The sequence below is a fragment of the Prosopis cineraria genome, unplaced genomic scaffold (assembly GCF_029017545.1).
Source record: "Prosopis cineraria cultivar Desert tree isolate PC_DT_omini unplaced genomic scaffold, ASM2901754v1 PC11, whole genome shotgun sequence".
In the NCBI taxonomy this organism is placed as follows: domain Eukaryota; kingdom Viridiplantae; phylum Streptophyta; class Magnoliopsida; order Fabales; family Fabaceae; genus Prosopis; species Prosopis cineraria.
In genome coordinates, this window is record NW_026555342.1 from 20,365,071 (window position 1) to 20,383,204 (window position 18,134).

General features: G+C 33.5%; 2 protein-coding genes across 2 annotated transcripts; one reads left to right on the forward strand and one right to left on the reverse strand.

Annotated features, from left to right (window-relative positions):
• The first annotated feature begins 1,995 nt into the window (after positions 1-1,995).
• LOC129286291 (receptor like protein 26-like) lies at positions 1,996-3,944 on the forward strand. The gene is made up of 3 exons (XM_054922284.1): positions 1,996-2,132; positions 3,249-3,854; positions 3,911-3,944. The coding sequence occupies exons 1-3, from the start codon at positions 1,996-1,998 to the stop codon at positions 3,942-3,944; spliced, it is 777 nt and encodes a 258-aa protein (XP_054778259.1).
• Positions 3,945-9,501: 5,557 nt separating this feature from the next.
• Positions 9,502-17,214, reverse strand: LOC129286292 (GDSL esterase/lipase At5g45920-like; the record flags this gene model as incomplete). The annotated part of the gene is made up of 4 exons (XM_054922285.1): positions 9,502-9,672; positions 11,140-11,305; positions 11,430-11,497; positions 16,798-17,214. Coding segments are annotated over 4 exons (822 nt in total), but the record flags the coding sequence as incomplete, so codon positions are not given.
• Between the last annotated feature and the right edge of the window lie 920 nt (positions 17,215-18,134).

The following is an 18,134-nucleotide window of genomic DNA, read 5'->3' on the forward strand; positions in this document are numbered from 1 at the left end:
CCTGATACAGTATATAATTTAAATTAGTGAAGTAGTTTCGGTGGCAAAACAAATAAGACTGTTTTTGGGATGAAAAAGAAACAAGACATTAAAAACTTATACAGTATATGATATTAAACTTGACTTGTGAATGAATAAGACATTGCCACGGACTCCATTTTGTTTGGGCTCCTCGCGCATCGTTGATTTACTTTTATCTTTTAATATAATTAAGGAAAAGCACTTTTGGTTTTGGTTCTCAAAGTTTCACCTAATTAGCATTTTATAGTACCGTCTTTTAATCGGTATTATAATTTCACCTGAGAATAAATTATTTTACAATATATTTTGTTTTAATTACAATTTATATCACTGTAGGAACTTGTTAAGCTTTCGAATATCAGTTGAAGAAAAACTAATTTGAACCTTTAATCTCGCGGCCGATGACCAACCTTAATTACCCTTATCACCTAAACTAAGCCTACATGGTTAAATTAAATTTTCAGTATAAATATATATATATATATATATTAATGAAAGAACTCTTCGAAAATTAAATTACTAATTTTCTCATGATTTTATAATTGTGTTTATGTCGGTTTAGAAATTAAATTAAATAATTTGGAATTCCGAGATTGGGGGATGACTTCGAAATAACGTTGAGGATGGCTAGAAAATTTAAGGAAGAATGGCAATTAGGACCCATAACCTTAAATTAATGACAGTTAACCTCTTGACAAAAGTTTTTGAAAAATGAATTAAAAATATTGATCAAAATAAGTATTTAAATATATCAAATGTAACTCCTAAATTATAACAAGAATTTCTGTTTGTGACTATATACTGAATCAGTATTTATAACTCAGTTTCTAAAAAATTCTGTGGGAAGCCTAACTATTATTAATTTAATTTTTTGGGACTTAATTGCCCTTCTACCAAAATTTAATTGACGCATGAAACATTTCGAATCACACATGCTCAATATAATAAGTAGCTATACTATTTCCAACATGTTTTTTAAACATCTTTCTTTTTCATTACAATATAATAAAAAGTGGCATTTAACTTATTATACTTGAGATTTAAGTTTTAATTTCATTCAAAAATTTCATAGTCATTTTAACATCTATCCTTTCTAGTAGCCTTTTCAGATAATTTCTACATTTAATATTAAAATATTTCAAGCATTTGTACTAAAAAGTAATTCTTTTATTCTTTTTGTCCCCTTGCCACTAAAGTGACTCTCTCCCCTTTAGCTATAAATATAGGGACTTCTTCTCACCACTCATAGCAATCAGTACGCAGTACAGAGTTTAGACTTTGAAGAGTTAGTAGTTTCACATGGCGTGGTTCTCACTCTCTTCAGTTCTCCGTCTCCAACTCTTTCTCATGTGCTCCTTTTCTTCTTCTTTTGGTTTTCCATCATGCCGTCCGGACCAAGTTCTGCTTTACTCCATTTCAAGAACTCATTTCCCACTACAAAACCTGACCTTGACCCCTATTCTGAGTCTTGCTATGATTTTTCTTAATTGTTTTCTTCGTAATAACATCATTCCATGCCCCAAGAAATCATCTTGGAAAAACGGTACAAATTGTTGCTTATGGGATGGAGTCACTTGCAATCCATTAGGTCAAGTGATTAGTCTCAACCTTAATTGTAGTTGCCTTCATGGTAAAATTCTTCCCAACAATAGTCTCTTCCACCTTACCTATCTTCAGAGGCTTGACCTTAGAAGGAATGACTTTCAGGGGTCTCTATACTTATCCAACTTTTCACAGCTTGTAAATTTGACACACTTAAGCCTGGATTTTCTGGTGAAGTTCCACTTCAAATGTCTATCTAAATAAATTGTTTCACTTGATCTTTCTTATGGTGTAAGTTTTAAACCAAACACTTGGGAGAGACTCCTAAAAAATGCCACCCACATACAGGATATTCATCTAAATGGTGTGGATATGTCATCAATATCACCAAGCCATTTATTCAAGAATATCTCATCTTCTTTAATCTATCTCATGATTGCTTGTGCTGGATTGCAAGGGAATTTGGGAGATGAAATCTTTTCTTTTCCACGCCTTCAGAAGATAGATTTGGGATGTAACGAGAATCTCACAGGCTATCTTCCAAAGTCTACTTGGAGTAATTCCCTCAGGTATTTAGATCTTTGGTCATGCCAATTCACGGGAGAAATTCCGAAATCATTTTGGAACCATACACAACTTACTTATTTAGAACTCTCGGATAACGATTTGGTTGGTCAAATCTCACCATCACTTTCAAATCTTCAAAGGCTCACTAGTTTAAGTTTATCTTCAAATAATTTCAATGGTCAATTTCCATCTTCAATTTCAAAAATTAAAAATCTCGAGTATGTAGATTTGTCATATAATGGCTTCCAAGGACATCTTCCAAATGAAATAACTGGATTTTCACTTTTAAATATTTGTATTTGAACAATAACCTATTGAATGGAACAATTCCTTCTTGGTGTTTTACTCTACCATCTTTGGAGTGATTAGATATTTCTTCTAACCGATTCAAAGGTCAAATAGGTGAAATATCCTCTTATTCATTGAATTCTCTTGATGTGTCTAACAATGAGTTGTCCGGTTCAATTCCAAGGTCAATTCATTCCCTTGAAAACCCTACGCATCTAAACCTTTCTCACAACTTTCCCACAGGAAGTGTGCAGTTGCACCACTTGTCATTGAAATATATGCAGTACTTTGACTTAAGTAACAACTTGCTTCAAGGAGAGCTTACTTCTTCTATTTGTAATGCTACCTCACTTGAATTTCTAAGCTTGTCCCACAACTACTTCAACGGCACCATTCCACACTGCATCAGTAGCTCTCTTGAAATTTTGAACTTGTCTCATAACAAATTCTCAGGCACCATTCCTCTCTATACCGATAGCTCTCGCCTTGCTCTTTCTGTGATGGATTTGCAAATGAATAGATTCTCAAGCATCATATATACCTGAATCATTTGAGGCGGGCAACAATTTGAAGACCCTAAATCTCAATGGGAACTTATTGGAAGGGTCATTTCCTCGATCCTTGGTCAATTGCACAAAATTGAAAGTCTTGGATATTGGGAGAAATGGCATAGAGGATGCTTTCCCCATTGGCTTCAAGGGCTTCTAGAGTTGCAAGTACTTGTTCTTAGAGAGAATAAGTTACACGATTCAATTCCTAGTTTCATGGGTGAAACCAACCCTGCCTTCTTAAAATTGAGAGTTATGGACTTGTTCGAATAACAATTTTAGTGGCTCTTTACCTGCAACATTCTTCAAATCTTTTGAAGCTATGAAAAAAGCAAATGAAGAATATGGCTTGCATTACATGGGTTATGAAAACAACTCCATAGGACAATATCAAGACTCGATCGAGGTAATCATTAAAGGATTGGACATTCATTTAGAAAAGGTCTTGACTGTTTTTACAACTATTGATGTATCCAACATGTTTGAAGGAAAAGTTCCACAAGTTATCAGAGAGCTTGATGCATTGAAGGGACTCAATTTTTCACATCATATGCTAACTAGTGAAATTCCAAGCTCAAATGGAAATTTGAGAGTGTTGGAATCCTTGGACTTGTCATCAGACAAGCTTGCAGGAAAAATTCCTCCAGAATTGGCAAGTCTTGACTCTCTTGGATACTTGAACCTATCACAAAATAAGCTTGAAGGATGCATTCCTGTGGTACCACATTTTGACACATTCTCAAATGATTCCTTTAAAGGAAACAAGGGCTTGCATGGATTTCAACTTAACATTCCATGCCTCACTCATGAGAAAAGTCAACCCCCACTATCAAGTTCAAGTTCTGATGCTGAATTTTTTGAATTTGGATGGAAGCCTATTCTGCTAGGGTATATATGTGGAGCCTCTTTTGGAGCATCAATGTTTTGGGTTGTTGTTTTCTCAGGAAAACCCCTTCGGATTGCAAATATGGTGCATGATCTCTCAAAGAGGAGGACGAGAAGAAGAGTTAATAAGCGTCGCGCTTGGCAACTTAGTTTACTTTCTTCATGTCAAAATTGTCCTTTGCTTTTGTTGTGTTAATAATGTTCATGTTGTATGTTTTTCTTGTTATTCATGATCTTGTAATGAGTGAGTTTAGGAACATCACAATAATCATTTTTTATTCTGCTTATATATATACATATATGAGATAAGCTGAAATTGTTTTTTTTTTTTTGTTTAATTTACTGAAATGGACAGAAAATAAAATGAAGACAGTGAAATGACTAAATTAGTTCGAACCAGCACCAATGCCCCATCATTCTTCTCATACAATTGAAATGTTAACGAGTGTTTACCTTAATTGATAAAAATATTAATTTATGATTTATTTGTGACGACCAATATATTTTATCAAATTAGTACTAGTAGTAATACATATTTATCGCAAGCCAATGTTTAAGTCGCTTTCCAATTCAAAGGTGAAGGCCTTCAACTAATTGTTGCATGCATGAAAGTAAACAAATTAAATTCATACTTTAGGTTCGTCTGAGCACTTCCAAGAAAATTGTTGGTTGTCGAGGGAATGACATTATAAATTCAACTCTCTCTCGATTTGTTTAAAAAAAAAATTGAATTCCAAATACTCATGACCTTATAATTTAAGTATAAAATGATCTTTTTACTTCATTCTATTTAAATTTTTGTGGCATAATATAAGCCTTTAGCCCCAAAAGTTCTCAAACATTGACAAATTATAAATAGCATTAGGTTTAACTACCGTCAAGTGAGAAAATCAGAATCTCAAGTCACTTAAATACTGAATTTTATTTTTAATTTAGGAACAAATTTTAATAATTCTTAAGCCCTATCATATGGAATTCATACTTTATGTACATAGCCTGGAAGAAGCTTCTATCCAAGTAAACGATCAATCTTGTGTATGTGTATTTTTAACAACACTCTTCCTCTTAATTAGGAGGTAATTAATACATCTAATTAAAGTCTATTGAGAAGAATAATGATGAATCAACAAACATATGGACATGATGTTAAAGAACAAACTTGTATAATTAATCAATTCATCTGGATAATTTAGATTGATGATTCAAGCTTTATTTTTTTTTTTTCAGGATCTAAATCACTTAAAAATTTATAAATTATGGTTTTAAAAAAAAGGACTCATTGTTATATCCTCACTTTAGACGCTTTCTCTAAGCACTTGGAAGCAATATAGTTCAAGCAAACAAAAATTTAAGCTTATAAATTAAAATTTGCAAATTAATCGTCGAGTTATTGCTCATTTGGTGAATTCAAAATTTTTGCTAAACTTTGAAAAATCACAATTAAATTTAAAAAATTCATGTGAAGATGATCTAAAATTCTCTTGAATTCTCTTCAAGTCCTTTACATAATAAAAATACATTTTTAACCATCTTTCATTTCAAATAATACAGTTTATTAATTTAAAACTGCTTTGTTTTTTGGAGAAAATCTATGCCAACTTCAAAAATTCATAACTCAAGGTTTAGACATCCAAACAACTTGGTTTTGGACTTGTTAGAAAACTTTATGTATCTAATTTTCTCATAAAAATTCTCATGACCAATGAACATGGTTTACTGTATGTTATACAATGAAAAAGTAACCTTGCTCTCTAAAGAACCTAATTTGGACAGCACCAATCATGATTTCAAGGATTGATTAGAGCTCCAAATTAGTCATCATACATCACCACATGTCACTTATATATATCAAGGTCACATCATAAAATCATATAGCTCATGGAATTATTTATACATTTTTCATCTTTTATAAAAGTAATGCCATAGAAAAATAATTCTTTCTTTCACTTACCTTTACTTCGCACTTTAGCTCTTCCTTTGAAAATAATGGCTAGTTATTGGAGGTGAGACTCAAAAAAATCTCAATAGTAAACAATACCATTCAAGCATACAAGGAAAAAACGTTTATACATGACATATGCTTGCATTACTTAACTGATCATAGCGTAACAAACACATAATGATATGTTTACATGCTCAATGTTTCATACATCATACATGGACTATAGAACACTTAAAAACAGAGCTTTAAACATGCCCTCATGGTTCATATAATCAATCAAATAAATCACACATATCATCAAGCAAGCATAAATTTCAAATATGCAACGAAGGGTAAGTTCACTATTTTTTAACTTTATTATTTCTTCTTTGTTTTTCTTGCTTTCATAACTTGATCCCCCATGACTCCAATTCCTTTTCCATGACAACCATTAGCCTTAAATATATGACATAAAATATTTATTATAATTTTTAGAGCTATTAATCACATTGTCAATACATGACAACTTTCTCTTTATTTAATTATTACTCTCTTTATCTTAATTTTTCACATGAACTTTCCTTGTCATAAAAATTCTTGTACCATAGTTTCCCCACTCAATTTTCATGAGCAAGTCATTTTTAAACTCTTATTTGACAAATTCCAACTCCTTCCCCTTAAACTAGTTTTGACAATAATTATTGGTATTTGAGATCCTAGATTTTGATTGCTTCCAAGCAATTTCCATGCTTCATATTTACATGGCTCAAGATTAGGTTTTTAAATCAATCTTGAGGAAAATTGGGCAACATCTCCCCCTAACTTCAAGCTTTCCAATTTTCACAAAACTTGCTAAACTCTTATTCTATCATGCCTAAACTTCTTTTAACATCATTTCAAAGCTCTTAGTATCATCAAAATCCTAAAATTCTATCTTTACAAAGACAGGGCAGCAACACAACCTCGTGAAGATTTAATTAAATCTCAAGATACTTAGCTCAAAATAAAGCTTGTGCCTATCTCTTCCCTATGCACTAACTTGTTCTTGCTTTCTCCATTTCTTCCACATCTTTGTCACATCAAACTCTTCCTCTTGAAAACCTAAAACCATAGGAATGTTGCTCTTGATGAGATGAACAACTTTTATAAAGGGACTTTGAGGTAGAAATGTGGTTTTGATAGAGATTTTCCTTATTTTTCCCTTCTCTCTCTAAATCTCTGCAGAAGAAGCTCATGCTCTCTGTGCGCTCTTCATGACTGAAAAATGGGAAGGGAGAAGGAAGAGAAAGTGTTGTTGATTGTAGTGAAGGTTTAAACCAAATTTAATAATATTTGAATTTCAAAATATCTAATTTCTCACTTTCATTTCAATCAATTTGGACCAAGAAAATTGCCTAACTCCTTCTTCCAGTATTCTTGAAAGAGGTCAAGTGGCCTCTCATTATATTTTTAATCTTGGGTAGGAATTTTGAACATTTTCTTGGCCTAAATGAATATTGTTTCTATAATTAATTCCTTTGGAAATTCTTAATCAATAAAATTAGTATTGTTCTCCCAAATACTTCTTCTTTTCATATATTTAATTTCTTAAATCTCGTGTCCATTTTGCTCTCAAATAATGTTGGATCCATTTGGGAGAATTCAACCTTTTCTTGCAATGTAAACTTATAATTCAATTTTCTTAAGGAGCAACTTTATCCATTAATTTACTCCAATCCTAAAATAATTATTTCCAATAATTATTGAATTATTTAAGGCCTTTGCATAATTTTTAAACCATAGAATTTGGCTCAATATAAAATTATAAGCCAAAATAAGCCGTTTGACTCAATTTATTTTTGTTGAGGTATTTTTACCGCTTAAATTTCATGTAATTTTCTTGAATTTTAGGTAAATTTTAAATAGTTACACTTACATACCCAAAACTTTAAGAAATTACATTTTAACTTTAGTTGAACTTTATGCTGATGGCGTAATGTGCCTTCTTCCTCAATCATAATTCCCACATTGGCTTAACCCGAAATAAACCCGACTCAAACAAGCTTTTTTAATTAATTTTTTATTTTAAAATTACTCATTTTATTTTATAAAAAATATAAAAATATAGATATTAAAACTATGTATAGGACTCAAAAAAAATTAAAAAAATATGTAATCTTAAAAATCTAAAAATCAATATTAAAATATATTTTAAATATTATTTTAAGATATTTTATAAATTAAAAATAACAAAAATATGACAATATAAATCATTTTAATTTTTTTAAAGAAAATATCTATACTAATGCAATCAAAGTTATGATATTTTATTATAAAATAACCTAAAACTTACCGAATTAATTCATATTTATCATATTTTATATATTTTTTAAAAATATAATTTTTATTCAAGTATTTGGGCTTGGCATAAACTTTTTCAAAAACTATTATTTTGCTAAGGAATCCTAATTTTTTTCAAGTGGGTTCAAGCTAACCCGTCAAAATTAATCCAAATCACCGACTCTACTTTTATCATAATCTAAATATCTTTGCTGACACATCATTATCTTTAAATATTAATAATTATCATTTGGTTCCAAATAGGCAATTACATGTACTTAATTTTTTTCTATTTCCTTTCCTTACTTAGTTAATAGTTTAGCTATCTAAAAAATAGTCAAAGATACTCTATATAATAGTTAGCCAAACTTAAAAATCTCTATAATTTAACGAATCTTAAGCCACCATCTCCTTAAAAAGCTGTCATATATTTTGCGGCTCAATAATTTTCTTCTAGGTCTATGGAGACTATGAGATCTAATTGCAATTTTAAGATTTAACCATGATCTCACTAAGCTCTCTCTGTGTCATGCCCCAAAGACAAGTGTGACCAGTATAGAATATGTATACAAAACTCACATTCTTTAAACTTTGATCAAAGAAAATTTTAATTTGATACTTTTCGTATAAACTAAAAATCACAAACTTTTCTATAAAAATGTCAACAAAACCTCCTTTGAAATTAAAATCTCACAAAATTTCCACAACAACAATTTATAATATCAAATCAATAATATAGAGCTTCACTCCTTAATAGCAGATAGACAACCTAATATAAAGGTCAGGACCCTAACTATAATCTACATGGAGCACTTAAATCATATTTTAAAATATAATACATAAATTTCACTTTTGCAAAAGGAAAAAAAAAAAAGAAATTTCTCAAAATAGATCTCCACACAATTCAGCAATAAGCTCCTCAATAAACAATTCAATATACAAGTTCAGCTAATACCATCTAAGGTCAAAAACATCTTTCCAAATGAATAACATCATAATTTACAATTAAAGGAAATGAAAAAAAGAAATATGGGGTAAGAATAAATTTAACTAAAGTCATCATTTATAATAACCAAAGTCCATAACTCATAAATCAAATAATTTCATTTAAACATTTGAATCAAAAGCATCTTCATATAACGATAACATGATAATCAAATTCCACTTTCTAACTACCACATTCAGTCAAACAGTTAAGATCTCATTCATGAAAATCAACATGCTTAAAAAATTAATTCAAAATAAATAATTTCAAGATATTCTTTGGTAGAACTTTATTAGAATGAATAACAAGCTTTAACACAAAATCCATAAGGATATATAATGATGCACAAAACAAGCGTAAAAACACAGTCCATAAGAGTAAATAATCAACAAGAATGAACCCAATGCTCACATATACCAAGCTAGTTAAGATTTAACTATGAAGGTCAAAGGCATTATGGAACTGTCATTAACAATTTTAACAAAAGTTAAATAAAGATGAAGTTTTAACTTAAAAAATTGCAAAGGAAAAACTTTAAATTTGTACTGTCCAAGTCTTCTCAAAGGACGAGCAAATCCTTGAGCTGATCTCTGAACCTGGATGCATCCAGAGAATTATTATCTAATTGAGACCATACAAATTTAACTAAATAGTCAAAATTATAAAACTGCCATTAGTTTTCTATCTGAAATTGAGAGGATCCTTATGTGAGGAAGAGTCACCAAATCAGCCACTATTTTTTACATTATTTCCCCATCTTTTACTACAACAACAATAACAACAACAACAAGTCTTTATCCTACTAGGTGGCGTCGACTACATGAATTGCAAGATACCATTGTGCTCTATCATTTATCAAGCTTTTAGAAATATTATTAATTAAGAGATCACGTTCAGCAACTTTCAAAAATATTCTCTTAGGCCTTCCTCTACCCCTCTTAACAGAATTCAAAGTTATATGTTCCACTCTTCTCACTGGTGCCTCTCGCGGTCTTCTTTGTACATGCTCAAACCATTTCAAACGATTTTCTATCATTTTTCCTCAATAGGTGCTGCCCTCACTTTTTCGCGTACATGCTCATTTCAAATTTTATCTTTACGTGTATGTCCGCACATCCATCGTAATATTCTCATCTCTGCTACTCCAACTTTATGCTCTTACGGTCCCGTTAGAGCCCAGCATTCACTACTATATAACATAGTCGGTCTGATAGTAGTATGATAAAACTTTCCTCTAAGTTTGTTAGACACCTTATGGTCACAAATAATTCCTTTAACTTTTCTCCAATTAAACCACCCAACTTGAATCATATGTGAAATATATCCACTGATTTCACCATTATTTTGAATAATGACTCCCAAATATCTAAACTATTTCCTCATCTTTTAATTTCAACCAAATCATGGCTTGAAATATCTCACGCACTAGGCATAGTCACCCCAATGCATTTTAGCCATTTATATTATCTAAACATAGATCAAAACTTAACATACAAATCAGAAGTAAAACTTCATAGAGTGTAACATTTCAAACTCAGAACAACTCAATTCACAGAAAATACAGATACTAGTCTGGACAACATGACAAGATGAAAATTTTAATTCTCCATCTATAATTTTAGAAATCGTGCCATGTATGATGCAACCGTCAAACATTGCTTTTTTTTTGGCCCCGAGGGGGGGATTCCATACTTCATAGATAGTCATTATTTTGGTCTAAAAAAAAAGGATCCCTAATCATTATTATAAACTAAATTCAAGGAAAAATGGGATTTGGATCTTCTAAAGTAGATTGCAAGATAAACTGAAAAGATACATATTAAAAAGAGTGGGACTAACATAGTGGACCCCATCCCCTCCCCACTTCTGTGTCTAACTCTCCAACTTGACAGTCTTAAATTTCTTTTCAAAATTTAGACGATTCAAAATCCAAATCAAAGTCATCAAACAGAGACAACCTCACATGTTTTTTGGGACTATCATCTAAAAACCAGTAACATAATGCTCTACAATCAAGGAATGATCATATGATTAAAAAAAGTATATATAAAAAGATTAAGAACCTTAAACATTCTTTTTTTCCACTCAGGGTAGTGTTGCATTTTGGTCCAGAGGTCAATGACAAGTACTCCACATTCTCCAGCAATATCAGTGCATGCTCTGGCATATTCACCAGCAGCTTCATTTGTCCTCTCTGGAAGGCCCTGCTTATTCTCCACATAAGGATATCTACAGTATAGGATTTTAGAAAATCTTCCACCATAAGTAACCGTTATTTTATACATAAACATTATACATGGAGAGAAATTTGGCAATATCAGTGAGGGAGATTAAAGGGACCTATGAACCATACCTTAAGAGCGCATCTTCATCAATTGGAGGAGGTGTTATGAGGAGCACATGAGCATTAGGCCATCGCTTCTGCAATGCAAAAATAAACCTGTCAAATTAATTCTCAGCATCTATATATTGGAAAGTGAAAAGTATTAGAGAACAAGCATCCATTAAATTTTGTTTGAATTGATTCTACAAAACTAAGATATAGTAGACTTAAGATGGAGACTCTGAATCATGAGCTAAAGATTGGTTCAAATTGTAAATTAAAAAAACAATTAGGATCCTTTGAGTCAGCCAGATATTTGAGACAAAACAGAGGAATGTTCAATACAAAACACAAAAGCCAAGCTTGTTCTCTTGAGATAACAGGCAAAGTACCTTGACCACTACTAAAATATCCACCTTAGCTTAGAAGCTAACATATCACAACTAAGATCCAGAGATCATTAGGAACATGTATATATGTTGAAGTAGACCAGAGTCTTTTGCATCAACAGTCATCAAATTTCATCTCAACAACACAAGTTCATTAATTAAAAATCAAGAAGTATTTTAATTCAAGAACTTCATTTGTTTAAACTCACCCAATTTTCATTTTATTCCTCATCACTAATTACTTCTATAGGAGAACATAATCCACATTCATGTACTTCACATCAAAACAAGATAAACCAACAGAAGAGTCAGGATTTGTTGTGCCTGTGGACATCCAAAAGAGTAAATTAGCTCATCTAAATCCATTCATTCTAAAAGAAAATCATAATATGTGGGATATACAACCCATCTTTACACGTATAATCTCCCTTTACTCTATCTCTATGCGAATACTTTATATACTCAAAAAAATGAATGTAGAGATCCACATTCCCAAAAAGGTCAATAGGCCCCCTCAAAAGGCCACAAGATTACAATAATAATGCAAAAGAAATACCTAACTAGCCATCTATAGTTGAACCTATGGTCCCTCTAAGAAGAGGGCCTTTACACAAAATAGTTAGTGGGGATTTAACTGTGCAATATAAAGCATGGTAATAAATTCAAAGGCAAAAACTGATTGATTGTATCCAGCACAATGGCATAAATATATACACACACACTGAGATCACGTAAATGATGCAGTATCACAATAATCTCAGTCAAACAACTAATGACACAGTATCTCCATATATATGTATATATGTATATATATATTCCTATATTTACTATAAAATATTATTATATTGTATCTTTGACATATCTTAACATTCCCCCTCAAGTTGGAGAGTGCAAGTCTGCAATGCCCAACTTATCTATTAGGCCTTGAAGTCAATCCTTCCCAAGCGCTTTTGTCCGAACCTTGCTTGATGATATTTCTCCAGACTGATACCTTTCCCTCACAAAGTAGCCGTTCATTTCTACATGTTTGGTTCATTCATGGAATGCCGAATTCTTGTCTGTGTATTGTTTCTTGGTTGTCACAATATAGTTGCGTCACTTTGTTTTGGGTCTCTTACAACTCTCCAAGCAACCACTGAAGCCATAATACCTCACTGATTGCACACGCCATTGCCCTATATTTTGCTTCAGCGAAGGATTTTGCCACAGCTTGCTGTTTCTTGGTCCTCCACGACATTGGCAATCCTCCTAATGACATGAAGCACCCACTACAAGAGCGTCTAGTCAGGTGGCAACCCCCCCAATCTCCATCACAATAAGCTTCTAATGTGACCGTGAGATATGGTCAAACCTACAAGAGGAGATCAAGGGGGTAGGTGGATGCAAAAAAGAAATACTCAGTGGGTCAGAATTAATATCCTAGGAGTCCAAAAAAGAAGGATTAAGTCATGATGTTTTGGTAAGGTGGCTTAGATTTAGTCTCGATGCTAGACTCACCTTTTGCTTGCTTTATTTTGCTGTTACTATTTTGGTTAGCACTCAAGAATGTTTTTGTGAGTTAGACAAAAGTAAGGAGAGTGCTAGTCCCTCGAATATCAATGAGAGATCTTGTTCTCGCTGTTGTGTTACTTCCTTGTTGTAATTTTCATTTATACAGAATAAGGTTTTAGCTAGAATTAGTAAGTTTCTCATTTGTAACACTGATTTGGTTCTTATGACTTAATATTAAAAAAACCTCAAAATTTTCCTCATTCATCTCTTCTTGCATTTAAGGTTCTGTTAATAGCATTTAATTTAGAGCAGCGCTCTATCAGATTCTAGTTCCAAGTTTTCATCAGTCTTGAGCAATATTCCTTGTCCAAGAGCGCTCTTTAGATAACATAGCACCCTTTCCACTGCAACCAAATGTGTGTGTCTAGGCTCAATTGTGAACTGACTTAGTATGTTAACAGCGTAGACTACATCCGACCTGGTCACTGTCATGTATTGTAACTTCCTAACTAGCCTCCTATATCTCATGGCATCCAGTTTTGCACTTACCCACTCCAATCAAGCTCCTCGTACTCAAGTCCTGAATCACACAAAAATCAAGAAGTAAGATCGCAGCACAATTGTAATCTTTGGTCAATCTGCTAACCGAAAATAAGCAACATTTAAATTTAAGAATATATAAAACATCATCAATCCTCATTTTTGGAGAGAGCGCCACGCTTCATATGCCTTTGACAAGTATAGCCAGTCCATTTGGTATCTTCACAAGTGGTGAGTGAGAGAGATTCAAAGTCATCAAGTGGTCTTTATTACAAGTTATATGCACCGAAGTACCTGTATCGGTTATCCATGGTTCATTACCCCAAGTGTTATTTGACATGTTTGCCACTAGTTGGATTTGAGATGTCACCTTGTTTTCATTTACCTCCAAATTTAAGCACTACAAAAGCTTATTGAACTACTCCATTGTGAGACCAGGTATCTGGTTCTTTCTCCACTGACTTGTGCTGCCTTTAGTGCACCTCTCTTGTCACGCCATTCCCAATTGAATTCCTTCCAATCACTTGGATAGAAAAAAAGATCATAGCATTTATCTTCTGTGTCCCAATTTATTGTAGTGATTGCACCAAGGTCTATCCCTTCGATGCTCATTGCGATCATTGTGGACTCGAAAAGCGGCAGCCTCTGTCGCTGGTTTGTGACTCGTAGAGATGTGCCTCTGCTGTTCATCCTCAGCCACTGGAAGGTATGCCACTCCCAATTTTGGTAAAGGCCTCATACTCAATACTTGAGTCTAAATGGTTGCATAGGTGTCTTCCAAAGTCATGAGGAAGTCGTACAGGTGCTTCCTCTCCTTCATCTCCATCAACTGCTTCTGCATGTCACACTTGCACCCACCACAAGAGCATTTCAGCTATGGTGCAATAGACTCAATCTCATCCCAGTACCCTTTCAACTTGGTGAAGAATGCCAATATAGTTTGTTTGTCTTGTCGCATGTGTGCCATGGCCTTACGCAACTCGTAAGCTCTCGGTGCATTGCCCTTGCCGAACCTTTCTTCAAGATCGACCCACATCTCTTGTGCAATCTTAGCGTATCTAATGTTGCTCCTTATCTCTTTGTCTATTGTGCCTTCGAGCCATCTTTTACCATGGCACCATAGCACATCTAGTGACTCGGGTTTGGTGAATCCGCCTTCGACATCGGAAGTGTTCCATCAACGAACCCAATCTTATTTTTTGCAAACAAAGCGTTGCTCATGTCATTAACACATTCGCCGTAATTACTTTCATGTAGAAGTTCTCCAACATAGACATGACCCGAACTGTTAGAAGTATGGATGAAGTATGGTGACAACACATCCATGGCTTCATTTTTGTTGGTAGACTGTTCGGTGGTCATGTGTGCGGCTAAGAACCCTAAGCTCTCTGTAGAAGTTTTGTAGGTGCCGCTCAAAACCCTAAGCTTACCATATTTTAGTGAACCCGATGCTCTGATACCATAATAAATTCAGAGGCAAAAGCTGATTGATTGTATTCAGCACAATGGCGTAAATATGTACACACACTGAGATCACGTAAATGATGCAGTATCATGATAATACCGGTCAAACAACTGATGGCACAATATCTCGATATATATACTCCTATATTTACTATACAATATTATATTGTATCTTTGACGTATCTTAACACATGGGATCAGACTACTTTTCCAAAGGTATCATGGTTACCATAGCCCTACAAACACAAACAATCAAGGCCACAACCACTGCATGGCATGCTCAAGGAATCATTCTCTAATGGGGCCACTTCATCACTCCCACAACCATTTTTGACCAACCAACCAAAGAAACAGAAACCATACAATACCCAACCCCACTAAGGCACAAATGATTAGTCCTTTTCAGATTTGAACTCCCTTGATTAAAAAAATTAAGCCGCTCTGCTGTCTAAAAAAATTGACAGCCAAATCCAGCAAAGGGAGTTAAGCAAGCAGTGAAGGATCTAGGCTAAGATTTTCTTTCCTTCTTTTATTCTTTTTGTTTTTTTTTTTAGGGGGGGGGGGGACATACCAGTAAACAATAGACCGTTAAGAATTCATTAGATAGATGTACAACCACGTGAATTTTAACACTTGGACCATTTACTTTAGCAGGTGGGATGGTGGAGGTTGATTTTCTGAATAACCACGTTCATACCTAACAATGCTTTGTTACCAAATTAATCTCAGGGAGGTAATTTTCAGTATAAAGTTAGAAAAAACAAAAAATTAAAAAAGAAATAGACACAAATAGACTTGGATCCGCTTCACTGAAAGAGGGGGGGAGAGAGAGAGGTGTCAGAGCCAACTGACATAGTGGAGCCCACATCCTCTATTTCTCTTCTCATTGTCCCCTTAAATCACAGGATGAGATCCATGACAGTGTCTTAAAAATTGAATCAGACATCAAACAAGAGAAGTTATCTAATTACAGGTTGACAGGATGAGGTAATAAGTAAAAACAGAATAGTAAATTAACTGTAAGAGATATATATATATATATATATATATTTATATATAGATATATACATATATATAGCATAGATATATTACGAAAATCATGTCTAAACTTCAAATTTAGGACTTTTAATTAATAATCAAAGTGCAACCCAAGTAAAAGCAAGGAAATAATTAGGTCAACCGAATACAGGATCCAAAATTTGAAACTGCAGCCGAACGCTTCAAAAAGCCATTAGGAAAACCCAATGGGATCATACCAACTTCTCGTTCTTTTTCCCTACCAAACTTTCAGCTTTAAAAATTCTTAGGGATCCAAATTCATCTTTTAGCAAATTTGCACTACATTACAATCTAGAATTAGTGTTGCTGATGATAAGCATGCGATCAACTTCAACACCGAAGGGCCAAAACCCCTGTGTTATTTAAAAAAAGCTGATCGTTCCAGTTTCAACGGCTTCCAACTTTCTTATCGTAAGCATTTAAGCATGAACACTGGACTGAGAGAGGAGGGATACCTTGAAGAAGGAGACAATAGAGTGAAGGTTGTGCTTATATTCATGGAGAGGCACGCGCTGAAACGCAGAGCATCGATCGGGAAGACTAGCGTCATTAGCCCCAAAGAAAACCGTCACTGCCGCAATTGGTTCGCTTTCGCTGTGAATTCCATTCCCACCATCACCGCCTTGTTTCGCAGGGAAGACACTTTCCAAAACCTTCAGTGCCCATCTCGTATTATACCCACTGTATCCTCTTAGCACCACACCGACCTGATCATTGATCGAAACCCCAATTGGAGAAACCAAAAAAAAAAAAACACAGAGAGAGCAAAATACACAGAGAAGTTGGTCAAAACCATTACAGCGAAACTGAGAAAAAGACACAACAGACAAAACAGTCAAATAGTCTTTGGCCTCATCGCCAAGATTTCTTATATGGGTATTGATTTAAAGCTTGTTTTATGGAACTCTCGAGCTTCTAAATGCAAAACCCGAAGCATAAGTATCGAAGAGATGCAGACTCCAGAGTCACGGCTTCTTCTGATGAGGGGCTCCTCGGTCTATGCTGCATAAATAAAGCTGCTATTCCTTTTTTTTTTTTTGGGAAAAAGCTGCCATTTTTTAATGCAACCAATTAATTGCACCCAAAAGGCTCATTGTGATGCAGATGAACAGAAACAGGTCTTTCTTAGACCCCATCCAGCGATGGTGGCGCAACAAGTTTTCAAGCTTTTGTCTTTTTCTTTTTCCAACCAGAACAATTTTTCAAGCTTTTTCAGTGCCCCGATTGAGAGTGGGAAAGTGGCATGGTGTCTGTATCCCTGAAAAATATCCGAGAAAATCAATCCAGGTGAATTTATATGTAAAGGAATTAATTTGCTTCATATATTTTTTTTTACCAATTTTAATAATTTAGATCCAACATTTTTTGTGATGACGCCAAGAGGACATGCATAACAAGATTGTTTTGGGAAATGATGGGTTGTTTACTTGATTACCATGGTCTATTTAATCTTATTAAATCAAGTTTGGATTTTTTTTAATAGTTATAAAGATGTGTGGTATTGTTGGCCAAACAAAAAGATGTGAACAATTTGTGTTATTTATTGACATCATGTAACTTTAAATTTTTTTTTATGGATATCTTTTTAATTAAAGGTAGCCCAGTTTAAAACATCATTGAATATTAAAACTGAACACTTTTTCTCATAGGAGTTCGCTATATTATGAATGATTAGCTTCTTTTGATATATCTAAGTTAATTTTTTTTTATTTGGCCTAAAATTATAAGAGGTAGAGCCCAAAATACTGAATTTTTTAAGAGAAAATTGCATTCAATGACTTATGAAAAATAT

Coding starts and splice junctions, on each gene's coding strand:
- LOC129286291 (XM_054922284.1), top strand. CDS start 1,996: ATGATTGCTTGTGCTGGATTGCAAGGGAATTTGGGAGATGAAATCTTT. Junction 2,133..3,248: donor ACTTGGAGTAATTCCCTCAG/GTATTTAGATCT, acceptor TAACAATTTTAG/TGGCTCTTTACCTGCAACAT. Junction 3,855..3,910: donor TGGAAGCCTATTCTGCTAGG/GTATATATGTGG, acceptor TTGTTTTCTCAG/GAAAACCCCTTCGGATTGCA.